A 22,806-nucleotide genomic window follows, 5' to 3' on the forward strand; every position below is an offset into this window, starting at 1 on the left:
GGGGAGGGGGTTGGTAGTGGCATATGTCAAGATTTTGATATTGAAGGACATACGTCTTTCCAGGGGTTCTTTTCATGCCCACAGGCCACTTAGCCAGTTGGTGCTTATGGCACTGCAATAAAATACCTCACTGTGGCAGGGCGACCAGAAGTGGGTCCTGTAAATGTGTCCCCAGGTTGCTTCTAAAGGGTTGCAGGGAGATAAAGAACAGGAAGAGAGAGATGGATGCACAGCTGTGGGGAATTTGCTACAGCAAAAGCCTCTTGCCCAGCAACTTCATGCTCTGGTGGGATTCTTGAAGTTTTGGTATTGGCACAAAAGTGCCACCCAATTGCTAAATGAATTTGTGTCAAATACTCTGACCAGCATTTTCATTTTCTTCCAACAGCCCAGTTACATCAGTGAGCTACCACCACCAGTTCGTAGTTCTTTGGACAACATTGAGATGGCCTACGCTCGACAAGTGAGTAAATTAGAAACCTCAGTATCTCAGCTATGTTACCTGAAACTCCCAGTTAGGCCCACAGTCAGACTTAGAGGCCAGCTCCTCAGAGGCTGATCCTCTTGAGTGACATGAAACAAACACAGACATTTTAAAAATTGTATTTGACACCAGATATAAAAGCAGTGGTGTGAAGCAGATTGGATTTGAGTGGATCACACCAAGAGAACCAAAAGACATACTTACTGCTGCAACACATTGGTTTACCAGAAAGTACAGGACATAGAAAACAGAATTATAGGAAACAGAATCAGACACCTGTCCATGAAGCTCAGTGTTGTCTCCACTGACTGGCAGTGGCTCTCCAGGGCTTCAGACTTTCCTCAGCCGCCCCTGAAGGTGCCAGGGATTGAACCTGGGAACGTCTGCATGCAAGGCAAGCGCTCTGCCACTGAGCTACAGCCCTTGCATTCTTCCACACATGAGGAGTGTAGTGGGAGCAATTGAGCATCATGTAGCAGCACAAAGCTTGTTCCACATGAACCACACTGAGTCAGCAACCTGGACTTAAGCAGATATGGCCATTGTGTCACCATGTGAGCATGTACTTTAAAATCCCATACATACCTGCCAACATATGATCCTCCTATGTTGTCCTTAGAGATATGCCATGTGGAACAGTGAGAAATCCTGCCTTGCTCCCGACCCTGAGGCCTGCCTGGGGCTTTAGAATAAATGTGGCAGAACATTTTGTATTCCTCTGTATCCCCTGGTGCACCATTGCTGCGAGGCAATGAAACGGGGGCACTTGCTGGCAGGAGCACTCCCCCAAGACCATGTGATGTGGAGGCTTGTTTCAGATTCTTCTGTGGTTAGCAGGGAGGGAAGGGGTTGGAGGGAGAAAGCACTGGGGGAAGGGGTACTTGTGCTAGGAAGCTGCTTACTCTGTTTGTTTTCAGATATATGTTTATAACGAGAAGATTGTGAATGGATACCTGCAGCCCAACTTGGTGGATCTGTGTGCTTCTGTAGCAGAGTTGGATGATAAGGTACTGCCTGTGAAGTGAGCATAAGGAGATGCTCTGCTTGTGCTCAACTGAGCTGAGCAGCCTGGTGATGAAGGAAACACTGGCTGCTTCTTCCATATGCCCATAGATTGCTGCATACAGGCATTTTTGCGTACAGCAGTGGTTGGTGGCAATAGGCATCTTGGTCCAAATTCAAGTAACCTGGTATACTAGCAGAAGCCAGCAAAGGACTGCCCCCAGCACCACAGTGCTCACCGCCATGCCTCTTCCCAAAATCTTCTCTGGAGGTTCAGGAGAACCCCCAGAACAACACAAGGGGTGGGGGAGATCATTCATCCAGGCAAGCAGAAATGCTTTCGCTGATGGAATGATCATGTTAGCACAGCATTGAACTCCATCCCTTGTTTTGGGGGACACTGAACAGACTCCAGTGTCATATGGTCTATAATCACACTGTAACTTATGAAACGATGGACACTACATATAATACCTGGCTTTCTGGAAGCTGCATGTCCATCCCACAGTAGAGAAACCTTTTCCAGCAATATAGAGAGAGAGAGAGAGAGAGAGAGAGAGAATATTCCCTGGGGTATGGGCCATAAGAGTACAACTTAATTTCAGCTGCTTTAAAGCCTTTATAATACAGTTGTAGCCTTGGGGCATTGGTCTTCAACTCATGGGTGAGGGCCCACTACCAGGTTGTGGCCTGATCTAAGGTGGGTCACATCACTACCACTAGCATCATATGTACAGACATGGCAACAATAAAGCAATATGTCCTCAGACGAGTGAAAACATTGAAGACTACTATCTTAGAAAAGTGAGGATAGTTAGTACTGTCAGCAACAGTGTTCCTGTGAACCGTTACCATGTACCCTGTCCATTTAAAATGCCATTCTCATGAAGATAAGGATGCAGCTTCTTTTAGTGGTAGCTTCTAGTCATTTGACCTGTTTGTTTGGTTGGTTGTTTGGTTGGTTGTTTTGCAGAACATTTCTGACTTGTGGGCTATGGTGAAGCAAATGACTGATGTTTTGCTGGTTCCTGCAAGTGATGCACTGAAGGTCCGGACAAGCATGGAAGTGCAGATGGAGTTTGTCAAGCAGGCCCTCCAGTACCTCGAGCAAAGGTAGTGCAGCAAAATAGTTAGAACTCAGGAGCTTTCATTTGTTGTTACAGATGCCTACAGATGTAATAGTGCTTCCGAAAGATCTACCACCCATTCATATATTAACTGAAAATGCAATGCAAGGAAGATGTATACATGTAACTGTTTTTTCTGATCTGTCCTTCACATGTTGTGCTTTCATACCCAAGTGTCCTCTATAAGCGTTGCCACCTCAGTACCAAAGAAACCAGACTTGGAACAATGGAACATGGTTGCAATATCTGATCCTGGGTGGGTGGGTGGTGGAATCTTCCAGCATGCAAGGAGGCTGACTGGAACTGGGATCCCTTTAATGGGTGGAAGGGATGAACCTTTCACTCATGTCCTTCCCCCAACAGCCAGGCTGGGTAAACTATAGCCGTGCTCAATGCACTCACGTAGCTGTCACCACACCCCTTTGTCACTCTCTGACTCCAGAGAGGAGTGACCTCTGGAGACCCCAAAGAAATAACCACAGCGGGGAGCAGGGGATAGCACCTCATGTACCTCTCTATTCCCCAAGACCAGGGTGACATACTTTTCAGAACAGAACATTGAAACAAAAGAAACAGTTCAATCCAATTGTAGCTAGCCTATTTTAGCTGCTTATAAAAAGGCTTCTGGAAACCTCAAATATGGAATAATCTCATTGATGGGCTAGTGTGATTGGGGTCACAGGACTGTGTAACAACAGCCTGCTGTTAGGAGTTTAACCATCAGGATTAACCAGGCGATCCCAGTGCAGTCCCAGGACAGAGATGGGAAACACTCAAGATGGCCATAAACTGGAAATAAGCCACCCTGGTGAAAAGAGCAACATTATTCGAACTCTGGGACATGACTGTTTCATTTGCAGAAAATGGAGGGCTAGGGAGAGAGAGCAGTCTTAAAGGAACAGGTTGGGGACAGCTAAGTTGTGCAGCACAATCCCCTCTCAAATGCTATTCCTGTGGTTTGTATACTCACCATAAAGCTGAGTGGAATCCATCACCTGGCGTAGCTCATTAAGGTGGAAAATGTAAGCTTATATTTAAATACTTCTTTAAAACTATGTTAAGTATGTTAAGTAAACATGCAACTGTGTGAGACGAATTATGATTCAGAAATGGATGGTTCCTTGCAGTTACAAGAACTACACGTTAGTGACAGTCTTTGGAAACTTGCACCAAGCCCAACTGGGAGGGGTACCTGGAACCTACCAGCTAGTCCGCAGTTTCCTGAACATCAAACTCCCAGTGTCTGTCCCAGGACTCCAGGTAGGTATCTCCACGGCCAAGGTGTTCTGCCATGACTGTATTCACCCATTCAGATCATTCTGGATCTCTTAACCCATGCATAATTTTGGGGGCTGGGTAGGGGGTTGTCATGTATGCCAAGAACAGAGCATGAGAAAGGTAATTCTTTGCAGTTGGTTATGGGGAAGGGCTGTGGCTAGTTAATTTTTTAAAAAAGAAAATAATATGGGTTGTATTCAGTGGTGTTCTGTGAACAGCAAGGATATCTGAATCTAGCAGAAGTTTGAGTGAGTGGGAGAGGCAATTTTCACTGCTTCCTTCTGCAGCCCCCTTTGCCACCTTCCAAACTGTTCCACAGCATCCCCCAGCCCTCCAGAACAGATTGTGTGTCTGTTGTGGCGGGTATGTGTATATGTGCAAGGGTAGCTATCATGGTTTCCTCCAGGTATTTTGGATTCCAAATTCCCTCATCCTTCACTATTGACATTGCTAGCTGAAAATTATTATTATTATTATTATTATTATTATTATTATTATTATTAGTTCCCCGGCCATCTGACTGGGTTGCCCCGGAACATCTGGAGGGCACCATGTCATCTACACTTTGTGTACAGATGGGCCTGAAATCTGCTAAAATTCCCTCCCTCGCTGCCATTCCTGGTAGGCTCGGTTAAATTAAAGATGCTTCCATGAATGTACAAAGGAATATCTTGCATGTAGAAATCTAGCATGTCAGGAATGAAGCAAGGCTATCCATGCACAGGGGATTGTTTTGTGTGGAAGAGCATTCAGTCATTACCTGCATCCTGAAGCAGGACACCCCAAACATAGGTTTCTCACCTGTGGGAACTGGACCATAATCACAACATCAAGAAAGATTTCCTCTCTGTTTTTACCATTTATCTGTTTTCTTTAGGATGGGGAAGTAGAAGGTCACCCTGTTTGGGCAATAATTTACTACTGCATGCGATGTGGTGACTTAATGGCAGCCTTGCAAGTGGTGAATCGAGCTCAGCACCAGTTGGGAGAATTTAAAAGTTGGTTCCAGGAATACATGCACAGCAAAGATAGAAGGTACTGGGATGTCTCAAAAAGAGGCCAAGAAAGTGTGTGGGATGGGTCAGGGAGTCTACTTTGAAGTGCATCATAGAATTTCAAGGGAGCTGGGAGCTTATCAATCTATCCTCCTAAGGTTTTTGCTTGAACTAGTAAACCCTTATGAATTGACACATGTCTTCTCGGCTGGAAAGGCTGATGTTAACATTGCCCATTTTTAGTTGCATGTGGCAAGTTCAGTGCTTTAAGTTCGTGGATACAAAGCTGTTGCTTTTGTTGCTCTGCTGGGCTCCTTACACCTACATTGCTTGCTACATGCACCCAGTGTTGGATGTGAGCAACACACACAGGGCCAGTGTGGGTCGATCAACTGGCGCACTGGTAGGAGGGGCCTGTCTTCTTGCGGGCTGTAAGCTGGGTCACAGCTCCATTTAATAACTTGTCTTTCTCTTATTGTAGATTGTCTCCTGCCACCGAGAACAAAGTTCGCCTCCACTACAGACGAGCCCTGAGAAACAACACCGACCCTTACAAAAGAGCGGTTTACTGTATCATAGGATGCTGCGACATTGCCGATAACCACAGTGAAGTTGCTGATAAAACAGAAGATTATCTTTGGCTAAAGGTAACGGTGGCTTCCCTTCAAAGTTTTAGAGATAGCACTGCTCACTATACTTCCAATTCCCCCCTCATTTGAACACTGCCTTCCTCTGGAGAATACCCTCTTATGTATCCCAGCTCCCACCAGTGAGTTGCAAAGGATTATGAGAACTGTGGCCTGCTGTGTTGCCAGGTCTCCAGGGGAGTCTTCTTCACTCTATGCATTTGGGGAGCAGGTCAAAACAGCCTTGTTTAGGTGTGCTTTTTCTGACTTCTGATGTGCTTCTTTCCGAATTTTGATATTTTTTGTTCACTTTGAGGGTTTTTCTTTCCTTCTGCTGAAGTTTATTTGTTGATAAATTGTGTTAGATTTTACTTTCCACTTAGATGTGTTGTATTAGGTCAGGCATAGGCAAACTCGGCCCTCCAGATGTTTTGGGACTACATCTCCCATCATCCCTTGCTAACAGGACCAGTGGTCAGGGATGATGGGAGTTGTAGTCTCAAAACATCTGGAGGGCCAAGTTTGAGTATGCCTGTGTTAGGTGTTCAGAGGGTCTGATTTACGCTGGAAGAATCAGGATACAAGCAGATCTATAAATAAAAGAACTGGTGAAGATCCAGTCCCGGGCTAAATTATTTCCAGATATGATCTGTAAGGTATTAACACAATCTTCCCAGGCAAAATAGTGGTGCCATTGTCATTTTCAAAATAAAGGCTTTCAACATCAGACCAAGTGTCTTGTTTCAGCTGGACGTGAGACTCAGGGAGGAAGCCCAGGACCTTTCAAATTAGGGTCTCATCAGGCAAAGGCAGAGTCATATCAGGAATGTGAACAGAGGATTATTGGGAGCGTTTCCCTGTATAACAGGGATGGGGAATCTGTGCCCCCCTCCCCACTCCAAGATGATGTTGGACTCCAACTCCCATCAGCCTTAGCCAGCATGGCCAATAATCAGGGGTTATGGGAATTGTAGTCCAGCAACATTTGGATGGCCACAGGTTCCCCATCCCTGCTTAACACACTGTTGTCTCAGCAGAAGCCTAAAAAAGGCTGGCCTGTCTAGTCGTCTTGTTAGGATGTGGAAAACTGAGGCTGAGAGAGAAGTCACTTGCCCAAAGCTATCTTGCAAACCCATGGATGAGGTAGAATATGTGGCTGTGCCTCTCAGATTCAGGATCACTTGCACATTTTGTTCGCATAGATGGTTTACCTGATTTTATTTTGATTGGTGGCAACCTTTGTTTGCTTTTCACTTGTTTGACTTTTGAAGAGAAGCTTTTTGTTGCATGCAAGGAAAGCCTTAGCATCACTTTCTCCCTCTTGTGTGTAGCTGAACCAGGTGTGCTTTGATGATGATGGCTCCAACTCTCCCCAAGACAGGCTGACATTGTCTCAGTTCCAGAAGCAATTGCTTGAAGATTATGGTAAGTTAACCCAGAGACTGTGAGTGAGTGATATTTGAAGTTCTGTATATGTATGCACGCCTGGTAGTTTTTGTAAAATAAAGGCAGTGCAAAAAGTCGAGACCTTGAGTTAGAACTCCCATCATCTTTGACCACTGGTCCTGCTGGCTAGGGATGATGGGAGATGTAGTCCAACAACAGCTGGAGACAAGTTTGAGAAACATTGAGTTATAACCATTTAAAAGGTGGACAAGCCAACTTAAATAGTTAAGGGTGCCTGAGAAATTGGTAATTCATGACTTGAATTACTGGCATGTGAATCTGACATTACTTGTATTGTTTTAATAAATGTTTATAATTTTATAAACGGTCAACCACCTTGAACATTTTCAGGCGGGGGGGGGGGTTAAGCAATACATAATATTGCTTCCTCTGCTACTTTACTTTTTATTTTAACTTTTCTCTAAATAATCATAGGTCGATTTGGTGCAATGCAAACAATGGTTTATTTTGTGACTACCGTAGTTTCCTTCAGCTTCCCCTGATTAAAACACGCCAGTGTGCTGTGTTAGGCACCATCCATGCTAGCTGTGAAAATACCTAACCCTTCATTCTTGTGTCTTTCTTCAGGCGAGTCGCATTTTGCAGTGAACCAGCAGCCATTTCTCTACTTCCAAGTGTTGTTTCTGACGGCCCAGTTTGAAGCTGCCATTGCTTTCCTCTTCCGCACAGAGCGCCTGCGCTGCCACGCCGTTCATGTTGCCTTGGTCCTCTTTGAACTAAAGCTGCTCCTGAAATCTTCTGGGCAGAGCGCACAGCTTTGTGAGTCTGGATTGTGTTTATCCTGTCCTTTCCCCATCTCATTGTATCCTGCACAGAATATAAAAGAAACCATCAGAGCAGGAGACTGCAATAGGGCAGAAATTTGTAAAAAAAAATTGTTAGCTTAAAAAAAATGGATTAATTGCTTGATTGCAAATGAGAAATTGTGCCCAGATCAATGAAATGAAGATCTTTTGGACCTAACCTGGTTAGAGAAGGGACATGGCTCGGTTCTCTCAGTGATCAACCAGATAAATGCTTCAGGGAAACCTACAATCAGGATATGTGCGCAACAGCAGTTTCCACACGTAATCCCCAGCAGCCATTATTCAGAGGCATTTACTGCCTTTGGCACTGGCATTAGAACACAGCAGTCATGACTACTGGCCATTGGTAGCTTTATTCTCCATGCATTTATCTAATCCCTTGTTAAAAGTGTCCAGGTTGCTGGCCATCACTACGTCTTATGGCAGCAAGTTCCAAATGCTCTGGGTGAAGAAATGCAGTGGTGCCTCGCAAGACGAAAAGAATCCGTTCCGCGAGTCTCTTCGTCTTGCGGTTTTTTCGTCTTGCGAAGCAAGCCCATTAGCGGTTTAGCGGATTAGCGCTATTAGCGGCTTAGCGGGCTTAGCGGATCAGCTGATTAGCGGCTTAGCGGATCAGCTGATAAGCGGCTTAGTGGCTTGGGGAAAAGGGGGGGAAAAGGAAAAAAACCCCGCAGGAACTCGCAAGACATTTTCGTCTTGCGAAGCAAGCCCATAGGAAATTCGTTTTGCGAAGCACCTCCAAAACGGAAAACCCTTTCGTCTAGCGGGTTTTCCGTCTTGCGAGGCATTCGTCTTGCGGGGCACCACTGTGCTTCCTTTTACCTGTAACGAGTCTTCCAATATTCAGCTTTATTGGATCATCTGTCCACTTTCTCTACATCCTTTATGATGTTATACTCCGCTATCGTGTCCCCTACCCAGCCCCTCCTCACCATTTTTCTATGCCAAAAGCCACCAAATACAGCAACCTTTCCTCATAGGAGTATTGTTCCAAGGTAAATGGCGTTTCCATGCTGTCTGGCACTTCTCACAGTGTCCCGTTGCACCAGAAGCCATTTAGTCATGCTGGCCACATGACCCGGAAAGCTGTCTGCGAACGAACATTGGCTCCTTCGACCTGAAGCGAGATGAGCGCTGCACCCCATAGTCAACTTTGACTGGACTCAGCCGTCCAGGGGTCCTTCACTTTTATCCTTTACCTTATTGTTCCAACCCTGCAGTGATTTTTGGTTGTCCTCTTCAGAACATTTTCCAGCTCTACAATTTTTGCACTTGGTGGTCCAGCCCTTTGATAAAGTTCCTTTATTCAAAGTGCTTGCCTGTGGTTAATCCCTGCAGACATAACGAACATCTTTCATATGAATGCTGCCTTGCTTGGGGGAAAAGAGAGATTCATCTTCCTGTCCCTTAACTTTTCAGTAAGCCATGAGGCAGGTGACCCCCCAGCCATCAGACGCTTGAATTTTGTCCGCCTGCTGATGCTCTACACCCGCAAGTTTGAGTCCACTGACCCTCGAGAAGCCCTGCAGTACTTCTACTTTCTCAGGTGGGCTCCTGTAGCAGCAGCTTGAAGGCTGGGGTGTTTTTTTAACAGCTGCTGTGTTAAAAGCATAGCAGGAAGCAGTCAAACTGCAGTGCTTTTCTTCCTTTCTGCTCTTCTTTTGCAGGAATGAGAAGGACAGCCAAGGGGACAACATGTTCTTGCGCTGTGTGAGCGAACTAGTGATTGAGAGCAGAGAGGTAAGCCAGGTTCCAGTTGCACCTTTTCCTTCCTTAGTTTAGGGTGGAAATCACCCTTCTTCAAAAGGAGCTTCCAGTGCAGCAGTGGAACCCCATCACCAGGGGTGTTAAATCCTTAAATCACAATATTGCAGTCATCCCCCAGAGTGTTAGCACACCCTCCTAACTTTATTTTGTTTTTCCTTTTCATCGGTAGTTTGATATGATTCTTGGAAAGCTGGAGAATGATGGCAGTAGAAAAGTAAGTTCATATATAATGTTTCACCACCCCACCCCCACTACTATTTGATTGCTGGCTGTAATTATTGTTTTTGCAGGTTCCCTGTTGGTTTTTCAGTATTGAAATTAATTTCTGAAACTTAAACACGGTTATGGTAAACCAGGGTTCTTCTTAACCCAGGTTCTAAACTGCAGTTTCAAATCTGTCCCGGTTAACCTCAACAGCAGTTACAGTGGGTGTCATAATTCCCAAAGTTTCCAAGGCCTACAGTCTGTGCTGGTCTTTAGCCACCCAAATAAGCAGCTTCTTGTGCCTCAAATAAATACGCAGGAGATTATTCAGACAGCTCAGCATTACAGGATGATAGAAAGAAACAATTAGCACAGGTTAGGGAACTAAACCCAGAAAAAGGACAGGTGTGTTCCTTCAGCCTTTTCAGATACCCCTCCACCTCCTATTAGTGAAGGGAAATGAAAACTAGTATGAAGGGGCAGATCAAGAGAAAGCCCTTCCTCCTCAATCTTCTGATATCCCACCAGGGAAAAATGTGAGGGAGGTAGGGGTGTGTGTGTGTGTGTGTGTGTGTATGCATTATGGTTCCCAGCTATGGTTCTCCTAACCTTAGAGACTTACTCAAAGGGCCTGACGGTAACTTAAATCAAATAGTGCCAACATATTCTGTCCCTACAATGCCCATAATTCCACCTTGCCCTGTAGCCCCCGCAGGCAGAGACCAAAGAGTGATTTTAGAATCAGAAAGGGAGGAAAGGCAATGGCATTTGCTTTCTGATACTGAGAAACTCGCCGCCACAAGATTGTTAACAGATTTAGATTACCATCTGAATCTAGACACAAAATTGTGTATTTATATGTACCTTTAAAATCCATAAATAAGAATAAAAGGGGGGGGGGGAGGATGGAAGGCAAGGGGTGAGGAAGGAATCTCTATATTTTCCCAGAGATAATTTACAAATAAAATTAGCCATAATCTTGAATACAAAAATGTTGTTGCCAGTTGATAAGACTCATCTAAAAGTTTATAGTATTTCTGTTGTCCAAGTATTTTATCTCCCTTCTTTATTTGTATTCTTTCATCAGCCTGGAGTGATTGATAAGTTTACTAGAGACACCAAACCACTTATTAATAAAGTTGCTTCAGTGGCAGAAAGTAAAGGTCTCTTTGAAGAAGCTGCCAAACTTTATGACCTTGCCAAGGTAAGCAGGTTTTCATCACTGCTGGCCAAGAAGCTCGTTTAATTTTTAGATCAGTAGGGATTAGCTAGGAGGCATTGTGGACTCTGGAAATGTGACCTGAATTTACAACACTAGGGCCAGCTGCAGCCTCTGAATCAAAGTATTCTGCTAAGAATAACAGTTTGAAGCTAGTAGTAGATTTAAACACAACGTATAAGTATGATAGTTTTAAAGTAATGGTAAGTTTGGATACAACGTTTAAGTGCAGAAATAATGTCGTTTCAAATATACAATGATATAGTACAAAGGTACATGAAATACCAGTGCACAACAATTGTTTTATACAAGTCTCAATAGCAGTCAAAACGAGTCCACATTATATAAAATTAGAATAAAGAATAAAGAATGAAGGATCAAATGGGGCCAAAAAGGAGTATCCGGAGTGTGAATCAGATGTACGGTTCAGTGGTGGTAACCAGGACAGGGCCCTGTTTCGGAGTACACGCCTTCTTCAGCTGGTAATATCAAAAAATATGTCAAGATAGATCAAGGTGCTTCAATCCATAGATAATAAATATAATAAATTATATACATTCTAAAGTATGTTAACACATATTATGATATTTGGTTCCATACCTCGGTTTTTTGACGACTATAAATCTGTTGGAAGTCTGTATCATTTAGTTCTTTTATGTTTCTATTTCGACATGCGTCTAGAAATAAGGATTTCCAAGAGTTATTATTTCCAGTCAAATTATTTGTGAAAAACGGACATCAGTTCAGTGTTTTCTCACCTTAGATAATTGTTTTATCTGGCCTTTCAGGATTCCTTCTGTGCACCACTCTGAATAGTTAATCTTTGTAGAAAGGTTCACAGGATTGGACCACCAGATAGTAATATCTGGTTAGTAATGGCAATGTGAAAGTTATCAACTAATTAGCAGTTTAGCCATGTCAGATTGAAGAATAGCAGAGCAACACACAACAGTTATCAGAGCACTACAGGAAAATTATTGGAACAGTGTCAGCTCAAAGGGGTTTTATTTAGATCTGTTTTTCCTCCAACATCGGCACCCCTCCCAATTTCATATGCCAAGCTGCCTTTGAAGCTGGATTAGCTGCTCAATGGAAAGAAGGTCAAAAGTGCCACTGGGTTAGTAGAAGTCCCTCGGGTGAGTCAAAGCAGCTCTTTGGACTCCAGCCTCAACTGTGTGCTAAAAATAAAACAAAATTTTGCACAGTCCAGATGCTGTGCAAACATGAGCTGGAGTTTGTGATCTGTATCAGTTATAGATTTTTCCTATGCTGTTTTGGCATAGTTGTTTTTGGTTTTGCTTGAGATGAGAGGGACAAGGGCACTGAAGCCCCAGCCACTGAAATTCCCACTCAGCTGCTTCTCTGTTTTCTGAGACTTCACCAGACCTAGGATGAGAAAAGGACAAGAAACGACATTTGTTTGTTTATTTTTTAGAGAAAGTGGAGGCTCTCAGGGAGCAGAGCAGTACTACTACTCCTGTGCTATTCCTCCACTCCCTCCACATGGCATGGATGATGCCATAGATCAGGAACCAAGAACCCTTTTTTCCTAATGAAAGTTGCATAGTCAGGGCTAATCTATTGGGAGTCACATGCTGTCATTGGGGCAGAGGGAGGACTGGAATCCAAAATAGAGGGCCCTCATTTCTCTCTTCCATTTCTATCACACACATGCACACACACATACATCTTCCTCTCCACCACAGGAGGGCCACAGGTTCCACCCCTACCACAACCCGAATGTATTTCTTAAGACTTCTTCCATGTTCTCATACATTGCTTTTGCTGCTGAAGATCTCAGTTTTTCTTGGGAGTTTCTACATTTTACCAAAAAAAGTCTCCCCCTGCCCCCTACCCCTACCCTGGCCTCCCTTGGTTCTGTATCTTTGAAATGCATCTTCTTGTCTCTGGGCTCTACAGTTCTTTTCTTCCCTGTTTGCACTTTCCTCAGAATCCAGACAAAGTGCTTGAGTTGATGAACAAGTTGCTGAGTCCCGTGGTCCCTCAGATCAGCGCTCCTCAGTCAAACAAGGAGAGACTGAAGAATATGGCACATTCCATTGCTGAGAGGTGAGAGAACAGCCTCCAGGAGGGGAACTGAGTTTCATGGCCATGGTCACTGTAGCTTGAGAAATACCTTTAATGATGAGTTTGTTGAAAAGACACATGGCTTGGATGTGTCCCACACTGCTTTTTGTTGCTGTGCATTTTCAGCATTCAATCCTGCACACTCGCCGTGTGTGTGTGTGTGTGTGTGTAAGAATGTGTTATATGTGTGTGTAAATTTATGCCATTATCAAAACTGGAGAGGAGAAAGTCCACAGGAGAGTGAATCTAGAAATATAATCTGAACAGTTTTATACTTAATTCAGTAATTCTCCAACTCCGTTCTGTAATGAATGAATGAATTAAAGACTTTTGTCAGTCCATAGAACCTACCCACAGAGGAGGAAGTTCCCACACAAGCTGCGGAAAGCCTGTGTTCTTCTTCAGTGTCCTGGCTCCTCCCATTTATTTCACCAACAGGCATGCAAATCAAGCTAAGTTTCACCCCTTCTGGTGGAAGGAGCTCCCTGTCAAGTTCTGATCCTGCCTGCTCCCCATAGAGTTGCTGTGCCCCTCTGTCCCCTTGCCCACTCCATTGCCATCAGCTCAAAGCAGGGGCAGTCCAAAGTTATCTTCCACATGTGTTGCATGCAGTAGATCGCAAATTCTACATTTCCAGCTTAAAAAAAAAAGTCAGAAAGCAGGTGATGTGAAAGAGTCAGTACCAAGATAGACCTGGCATAAAGTACCGTATTTTTTGCTCTATAAGACTCACTTTTTCCGTCCTAAAAAGTAAGGGGAAATGTGTGTGCGTCTTATGGAGCGAATGCAGGCTGCGCAGCTACCCCAGAAGCCAGAACAGCAAGAGGGATTGCTGCTTTCACTGCTCAGCGATCCCTCTTGCTGTTCTGGCTTCTGAGATTCAGAATATTTTTTTTCTTGTTTTCCTCCTCCAAAAACTAGATGCGTTTTGTGGTCTGGTGCGTCTTATAGAGCGAAAAATACAGTAACTTCATGTGTTTCTCCCTCCCTTGAATCAGCTGGGTAGGGTGGCAACTCTAGTTTTCTCCACCATGGTTGTGAGTTGATCTGCAGTCCCCAAGCAGGTAACTCACTGAGCAAGGGTGTTGCAGAAGGGTGTGTGCATGGCACAGCTCCAGCCTAGGGCCAGTGAATCCAGCAGCAGGGAGACTAGAACTCCTTGGCCCTCCTGTCAGCTTGAAGCCATGAAGTCACTGGTTGGCCCCTGGGCAGTTCTGTAATTTCAGCCTCAGTTCCTCCCTGCAGGCTGCAGTATGGAGAGAACAAGATTAACCGTCCTTACAGGGTTGCTGGGCAAATTGCTGAGAGAATGTGTGGGAAGCAGTTTGAACCACTATGTAAATGCAAAATATACTCATTCTAGGGGAAATGTCCTTTCCTGAAAGCTCAGCTGCCTGTAGTTAGCAAGTGTTGCACACATATAGTACTGCAGCCTTTTCTCAGATGGGATGTGACTTGTTTTGGTTTGGTTTTTTTCAGATATAAAGCACAGGGAATAAGTACAAAGAAACCCATTGACTCCACATTCTACCTCCTGTTAGACCTCATCACCTTTTTTGATGAATATCATGCTGGTCACATTGACAGGGCCTTCGATGTAAGTTTCAAGTTTTTTGTTTGAGAAGATAAAGCTACTGGGATCTGCAGTTTCACGAGCCCAACAAGGAATATGTAAATAGCCTTGGACACTCACAAACAAGGCATGATGGAGATGGCACTGCCTCCTGATTGCTTTTCTTGTGGTCCTGTGCTTATGTAGCCCAAGAAAGCTGGTGTAGTAGAAATAAAGGGGCATGGGACTCCAGGATTGGGACCTCTGGGAAAATCCAGTGAGCATGAAGCAGGCAAGAGAGCAAGCCCTTACAGCAGGCTGTGGGGAATCTGTTGCTGGACTTCATCTCCCATCAGCCCTGACCATTGGCCATGCCAGCTGGGGTTGGTGGGAGTTGGAGTCCCCATCCATGCCTTACAAGCATAGAGCCAATGCTGGCAAATGTACTTACGGCTGACGGTTGTGAAGCCTGACCTGAAAGTTGTTAAAATGCTACCAGGTCAGAGGTAACCAATGAGCTACCTGGATGGATGTACTCTCTCCAGCGTCTGAGCAGGCATCACAGCCTACAAATCCTTCTGAACTACAGTCTCAGGTGTCAGCACTGATCTGAATGCTCCTGGTTCTAGTCCTTTCCACTCCTAACAATCTCTGGTGCTTTATATACGAAGGTATACTTTCTTGGAATATGGAGATTCTGTTTTTGGCTGTCATGTCTAGCTCCTTTTAAAGACATGGTCTTCCATGAATTTGGTTTAATCCTTTAAAAAAAAAAGCCACCTGGTTATCACAAACCGTAGTCGAGTAGGTAAAGCTGATCTGGGTCTGTTCAACTGCAGATAGCAGGTGGAATTGAAGGTGACACGTATTTTAATGCTTTTTCTATATTGAAAATAAGAAACAAACTCCTAGCTGAGAAAAAGATGGATTCCATCTCTTCCCCTTTCTCCATAGTGTGCTAGTTTGCTCTGTGCTACAGGAAATGGTTTTTCATGATGGAGTGTTTCAGTCCGATTCCCCTGAAATTGTTCAGACTGTTGTGCCTTCCCTACTTAGTGCCTTTCAGGTGTTTTGGACTGCAGCTCCTATCAGCTTCAGCCAGCCTGGCCATTGAAGAAGGCTGCTTTATCACTGGATAAAATGATCACTGTTCAATACTCCACCTTGCGCTATGAATGCTCTTTGTTTTGCATTTGGGGGGTGGGGAATCCTCAGGGATTTCCTTGAACACCTTTTAAAGATTAACAATGCATTGATGTAGCAACAGTGCAATCTCTATAAAGTGCTGCTTTTCTGATGATCACCAGGAACTTAAATGAGAGAATTTTCCTGATCTTAGGCCCAATAAAGAGGACAACTAAGTGGTCCTTAGCACAGTATTTCTGGTGGTAGATTTGCATAGTTTAAAGACGTGTTATATGCTAAAACTTGCCAATTAGTATGCGCTCACAAGGTATATAAACTGTGTGCACTCAGTGCAAAAGAATAGTGTGTGTGTGTGTAAGGAAAAGTGACTGAACACAGAAGAAGATATTGCACACACAAACTGCCTGCAAATTGTCATCTCCCTTCACGACAGTCCATTGTTACTCCTGTGCTTTCGTTACAGATCATGGAGCAGCTGAAACTGGTCCCCCTGAGTCAAGAATATGTGGAGGAAAGAGTAGCAGCCTTCAGGAATTTCAGTGATGAAGTAAGCAATCCACGGCTGTTTGGTCCTTCCCCTTTTCTTCCATGAGTTGCGCACATCCAGGCACCTCTGCCATGGGGACCTGCAGAGGCTGTGCTTGGGGGATCCCTTTCCTATTCTCAGGATGCATCTTCCTTCCCCTTCTCCGCCAGTGCCACTGACAAGAACAAGTGTGCAATCCAACAGACGCTGCATAGTTCCTGGCACTGAGGATCAGCGAGTGTAAGGGGGGAGGGGCTTCACCCATGCCTGTGTCATTCTCTGTGATCCTCCTTATGTGGTGCCACACCTGACAGGAAGCTGCTGCAGGTCCCAAAACATTGATTCCAAATTGAAGCTCAGGTGTATTCAGCTGGAAGTAGGAAAAACTCTCCTGGAGATGCTGTAACTTAGCTTCTTCTGCCACCTTGAGAGAGGTGGAATCATTCCCCTCCAAAACATAATTGCTGTGTTCCAGAGTGGCAGGAGGTCTTGCTGTTGTGGAGTCCCCAAGCAGGGAATGGGTTCCCCCTTTCCCCTTCAGTGCCATGAAATGCTCTGCATGCTGATCCCCATTTCCCAGCACCAAAGAGAGAAAGGGGAAGAGCTGCCTTACTTGTGTAGCTACTTTCATGCCGGAGCATTTGTTTTGGGTCAAAGATGTGAACAAGCTCTGTTTGCACTCTGCGTTTATGTTTGAAATCTGATGTCCCAGCATGATACTGGTTTGGGGAACCTGCTCAGTCCCCATATATTGATTCTGTTCCTGTGTCAATTTATTATGGAATTCTCTTTTTTTAAAGGGAAATATTTGTTTTGTTGTCAGGTTGAGCCTCCAGCAAAACACAGCCTAAATGGGACTGATAACATCCTGATGCCTTTCTGTCAATAGTAATATTGTTGGGGTGGGTGGCAAATCTCTTCCTCTTGCTTAAAGAGGTGGAATCGAAAGTTACCTCCAATCTTTCAAACACATCTTAAAGAGGGCTTGTCGATAAGGTAATTGGTTCATGCTGCAAAGTGAACTTGGAAATCAAAAGACTGGATGGATGAATGGCAGCCAGGGGCAGTGGAGAGGGGTTGTTTTGTTTTTGGCTTCTAGCCTCAGAACATATTGATTTCCAGAGTCATCCATTTTGTCAGCTTTCAGCCAAAAGCTGCTTATCATTCATCAGTTGCCTCTGGGCTGTTTGGTCACAAAAACCAACACAGCAATTTGGCATTGCGAGACTCAGCTCTTGATCAGTACACTAATCCTGGCTCAAAACTCTCACCCTTCAGTGAAAAGATGAATTTCCTGCTTCTCATTCCTTGATGATTAGTGAGTGAATGGAGTGTGCTTTCTTCTTGACCTTTTTTAAAAAAGAAAAAGAAAGATGAACACATCCAATTTTACCCCAACTTTATTTAATCCAAGGTTTAATTCTGAAACTCTATAGTATCAGCACTTGATTTCTATCATCTACTTGTGCAGCAATTCTTAGTTTACAAGAATGCTTTAAAATTCTTATTCCTTAGGTTTATCATTTATCTTAACTATTCTTCAGACTCTGTTCCAGGGAACACCAGGATTTCCCAGAAGCTTGTCTGGGGTTCCCCAATGCAAAGTTCAGGGATGATAGATAAGATTCCCCAAAAGACATCTTGCCCCTCCCTGCCAGTCTCCCCATGCAAGATGAATCTGCAGGAGGGTGTTGGATGCCTCCACAAGGGCATGTTCAGTTCACCCTTGGTGTGTTAACTGGAAAGGATCTACAGAGGGCAGAAGTGAGCTGCAATAGACCTACCCTGTACCCGACATAAACTGCATCTGCACCCCAGCATGTCCCAGATCTTTTGCAATTTGCACAGGGAAAGCTGGGAAACTGTCCATTAATGACATAAGTATATTCCTGTGTGTCTAGTTTTCTCAAGCCTTGTTGATTGAATGTGGTGTATCAAGAAAGTTCAATACCTGGTTTGACTACCTGTGGGGCACAAATTGACCCTTGGCTCCCTGCCTTGTCTTTCATTCCTTTTTGCATTTTATTTTCCTTGTTTTCGCAGATCAGACACAATCTGTCAGAGGTCCTCCTTGCAACAATGAATATTTTGTTTACCCAGTACAAGCGGTTGAAAGGCACCAGCCCAGCCACCCCTGCCAGACCCCCTCGTGTCATGGAGGACCGAGATTTGGTAAGCTTCTCTTCCCTCAATCCCATAAGATGCTGTGTAGGTCAGGGATGGAGAACCTGTGCTCCTCCTGATGTTGTTTGACTCTGGCTCCCATCAGCCCCAGCCAGCTTGACCCAATGGTCAAGAACGATAGGAGCCATAGTCCAGCAACATTTACCTGGAGAGCCACATGATCCCCATTCTTGCTGTAGGCAGGTAAAAACAAGACTAATCATGGTAGGCGATGTTGCAGGCCCAGAGTGTTAGTTATGGCATTTATAATAACAGTAATGATTATATTTTATTACTGCTTCACGGAGAGAGAACTGAGAAATTACAACTAGCGAGGCACACGAAAAGATCCCTGCTCCGAATCTAATCCTATCCTTGGACCACACTGGCACATGTGAATGCTAAGAAAGCTTCCTGAGCTTAGATGCCTGTCTTGAAAGGCAAGCCCGCCTTATTGTTTTTGGGGCCAGGATAAGCCTGCTTTCCCTTTGCTGGGGAGGCAGACCAAAAAAGTGAGTTGGCAAAGGTCATGCCATGAATGCATCTGAAGTTTGCACCTTTGGCAGCACTGGAAGAGTCCTCTCTTTAGAAACTCCCATTCACAGCAGGGTTTGGGCCCATGGAAAGGTCCCCTCCTCTGGGCACGTGGATTATTGTTTCATGTCATACCCTTGTGTTCACACAACTTCACTCCCTTTCTTTCTTTAGAAACTCTGTTTCAACTGATTTAGAGATGGGGACCCAAAGGAGGTGTTTTCCTGTCCCATATGCCCACATTGTGCCCAAACCTTACTAGTTTGGAAGTTTGGAAACACCACCTCATCCACACTTGACTTTTTTTCTGCCTGTTAAGTCTTGAATCAAATGGAAATCCGTAAAAGGTAGTACTAAGAGAATACAAATCCAGCCATTTCAGTGTCATTGCAGGTCATAACAATCGTGTTTATTTGCTTTGGGATTTTTACTGGCGCCAAAGGGCATTCTCATGCCCCCTTGAGAAAGGAAAGGGAAAGTAATTGGCACTGAAGGCATTTGGGAGGTACCAGCCGAGGTATTTGGGTGGCTCCTGCTTTTGATTAAATAATTTATAACAAATGGAACACCTGCACCTCCAGGCCTCCTTTAACCTCGGTAGAGAGGGCAACAGCAATTCAGTTCTAAATTGTTTTCCACAAACAAGGACGGGAAGAAAGGGGCTCCACCAGCCATGCCAATCTGTCCCCGAAGGCCTTTGAGGGCAATGGTATTTTCAGTCTCCAAACAGAGCTGCTGCATCATAATCTTCTACTGCTTATTTGTTAGAAGTTGCTCATAACATATTGTTTTATTTCATAAAATTTATATACCACTTGGTTTGAATTTTAAAAAGCCTTCAGATTCAAAGATTACAGAGAAATAGTGCTGATGGTCATCAGCATTCTGATGGCACCTTCCACTCAAATGCCTGATGGCAACTTCCAGTGGCATGTAGATATTAAATAGCACTGGGGGCAGAGTAGTGCCCTGTGGCACCCTATAGCATAACTGCCAAGGGGCCTAAAATAATTCTGCCGATGCTACTCTCTGGACCTGGTTCCTTAGGTAGGACCAGAGCCACAGTGACACAGGGCCCCAAATTTTCATTCTACAGAAAAACCGCAGAGACACAAGCAGGAGCAAGGTCACCCTCCCCCTGTGTAAAGTTAATCCATCAGGGTGACCAAGGCCAACTCAGTCCCAGGCCTGAACCCAGATTATTCCAGACTCAATAATCTGTGTCATCCAGGAATGCTCACAGCTAGCTCACCGCAACCCTCTCCACCACCTACTCCCTCAAAAAAGGTGTATTTGTAACTGGTCTTTCCAGTTCAAAGGGTCCAGGGCTGATTTTTTTTTAAGGAGCTGCTGCACCACCGCTTGTTTCAAGGCAGTAAGGACTGTCCCCTCATGCAGTGAAGCATTAACCACATTCTAGATCCAACCAGCCAGCCCCCCTCTTGATAGATTTAATAAGCCAAAAGGGACAGGGATCAAGAGGGCACAGGGTCAGATATATTGCCGCCAGTACCAATCAACTGCCTGCATTAGCTGATACTGATCTCACAACCTATCTGGCATTGGGTACTTCATCAGGAAGTGCAACACTTGCACAGTCAAGATTTCTCTGAAGTCAAGTGGCTTTATCCTCAAAGTGCATAGCTAGTCAGACTCAGCAAGGGTCCTTGGGTGCTCCAGAGGTCCCTCCCCGACCACGGGAGACATATTTCAACTCTGATGGAAACAGAGCCCAACACATATTTATTTGATGTTTTTCTAACCTAACTCCAAGATATCAGGGGTTGAACCTAGACTTTCTACATGCATAGAAGGTCCTCTGCCAACAATTGTGCTCTGTGACCTTTCCTCTTCCTCTAAGTGCAATATTACCCAGCCCCCACAGATTACTCCTGGTGGCACTAAACACATACATCTATTTCTGGGAGGGAAAGTATCAGCCATGCAAGCTGATGGTCTTGTTGCTTGGTGGTCTACAGCTTCATTTATTTATTTTTTGACATACTTTGAATTTAGATCTGTCCACCCACCCTTTTCATTCTAAGAAGAGTCTCTCACCCAACATCCATCTCCAGTTAAAATATAAGTCAAAGCGTTCTGTTTCTGTGCTTTGTAGAAACTCCGATCTCAAGCTCGGGCGCTGATCACCTTTGCCGGCATGATCCCCTACCGAACCTCAGGAGACACCAACGCACGGCTGGTGCAGATGGAGGTCCTCATGAACTAGGCGCCTTGGGAAGCCTGCCAGATGCTGTTGGTACCCTCAGTGGGCGGCCCAGTTTAAGTTGGGGTTTTTTCCTTTTTGTATTATGTACTTTTGTCAACCACAATAAATTTTTTTGGTTTATATTTGTTTTGACATTTTGCTTTACTTTTGCCATTATTTATGTTCACTTATTCATTTATTTTCCTTTTTACAATATTTATTTGTTTCGAGAGGTGGGGGAAGGGGGAAGCTCATTTTAATGAAGGAGCAGGATCTGTGGAGGCAGGCACTGTGTCCTTTATTTTAATTCCTCAGGCAGGGGTCATTGATGTTTTCCAGTCCATGGGCACATTTTGGATTTTTAAGCAAGTGCCAAAGGTATACCCCCTCCCTGGACATTTTTCTCCCCGCATCAACCTCCCTTCCCCCCGCCCAATCCCTGGAAGACAGAAAAAGAGAAAGTGCACGCGCACACACACACACACACACTTTCCCAAGTGATCTGGGTAAAAGTTTGAACTAGCAAATTTAATCCGAGCCTCTGAAAGGGGAAGTGGGAAAGTGTCACTCAGTTTTCTCTTTCAGTTCTATGTCCTTCTCGGGGAGAAACGGGTTACCATTCTCACCACCTCATGAACGGGGGTGGGCAGTAAGATAAGGTTTATCTTAGATTTTGTGGGTGTCAGGGGAAAACCTTGAGGGTACTGTTGCGCTTATGGTCACCATGTTGGCAACTCTTTTCCTAGGAAATTGATGAAGCTTAATTTTCTACTGCTATGAGATGCGAGAGATGTGTTGGTCCTAAATTATATCATATAATTAACTCTTACCTGCACTGGCTGCAGGATATTTGAATCCCAAAGTGCTCTTGCACAAATGACATATCCACTAGCTGAAGCCCACCCCCTTCTTGCAGCAACCCCCCCCCCCCCCGCAACCTGTGCATCTCTGGTGGATCTTCCAGTCCTCAAGGGTGGCTTTTCAGGGGGTACAGAGGATGGCAGTGTGGAGAGGGGCAGGCAGGGACTCCTTGTTGCATTAGTAGAGTCCCATTCATGCATCCTTGGGTTCAAGCCATCCTGCTGCTTACGTTCTGCAGCATTCCCTCACTAGCAATGGCATCCACTCCTTTGGAAAGCAGGGAGGTGCAGCTGAATACTTCTAGAGCATGGGTAGACAAACTAAGGCCCAGGGGCCAGATCCGGCCCAATCACCTTCTAAATCCGGCCCGCGGACGGTCCAGGAATCTGAGTAGAATGTGTCCTTTTATTTAAAATGCATCTCTGGGTTATTTGTGGGGCATAGGAATTCGTTCATTTTTATTTTCAAAATATAGTCCAGCCCCCCACAAGGTCTGAGGGACAGTGGACTGGCCCCCTACTGAAAAAGTTTGCTGACCCCTGTTCTAGAGGCTATTTAGGTCCCTGATTCTCCAACAGTGAGGTCAGCGTCTCCAATTTCAGTGTGGGAGGCAGCATCCTCCCTGCCTCCTCATAGTCTAGACCTTGTGTCTAGACTTCAGTGCTTCTGTAGATCAGGAAGGTGTAGAGTGAAACTATAAGAACTGCCATTGAAAACATCAGCATCTGGGGTTCCATTCTTCCCCTCCATAAGAT

At 44.7% G+C, this 22,806-nt stretch overlaps 1 protein-coding gene across 3 annotated transcripts in view; it reads left to right on the plus strand.

Annotated features, from left to right (window-relative positions):
* NUP93 (nucleoporin 93) overlaps window positions 1–21,331 on the plus strand; it is a 69,132-nt gene extending 47,801 nt beyond the window's left edge. For all 3 annotated transcript variants that reach the window (XM_081017002.1, XM_081017003.1, XM_081017004.1), the window contains 17 exons: window positions 389–463; window positions 1,402–1,491; window positions 2,460–2,599; window positions 3,741–3,873; window positions 4,769–4,926; window positions 5,368–5,533; window positions 6,844–6,937; window positions 7,547–7,738; window positions 9,205–9,331; window positions 9,453–9,525; window positions 9,722–9,766; window positions 10,844–10,960; window positions 12,927–13,045; window positions 14,543–14,660; window positions 16,225–16,308; window positions 18,331–18,459; window positions 21,101–21,331. In XM_081017002.1, the coding sequence (XP_080873128.1) occupies window positions 389–463; window positions 1,402–1,491; window positions 2,460–2,599; window positions 3,741–3,873; window positions 4,769–4,926; window positions 5,368–5,533; window positions 6,844–6,937; window positions 7,547–7,738; window positions 9,205–9,331; window positions 9,453–9,525; window positions 9,722–9,766; window positions 10,844–10,960; window positions 12,927–13,045; window positions 14,543–14,660; window positions 16,225–16,308; window positions 18,331–18,459; window positions 21,101–21,211 (1,971 nt within the window). In that variant the 3' untranslated portion in view covers window positions 21,212–21,331. The remainder of the gene's footprint in view (window positions 1–388; window positions 464–1,401; window positions 1,492–2,459; window positions 2,600–3,740; window positions 3,874–4,768; window positions 4,927–5,367; window positions 5,534–6,843; window positions 6,938–7,546; window positions 7,739–9,204; window positions 9,332–9,452; window positions 9,526–9,721; window positions 9,767–10,843; window positions 10,961–12,926; window positions 13,046–14,542; window positions 14,661–16,224; window positions 16,309–18,330; window positions 18,460–21,100) is intronic.
* The last annotated feature ends 1,475 nt before the right edge of the window (window positions 21,332–22,806 follow it).

This window comes from Podarcis pityusensis (assembly GCF_964106645.2).
Source record: "Podarcis pityusensis genome assembly, chromosome: 8".
In the NCBI taxonomy this organism is placed as follows: domain Eukaryota; kingdom Metazoa; phylum Chordata; class Lepidosauria; order Squamata; family Lacertidae; genus Podarcis; species Podarcis pityusensis.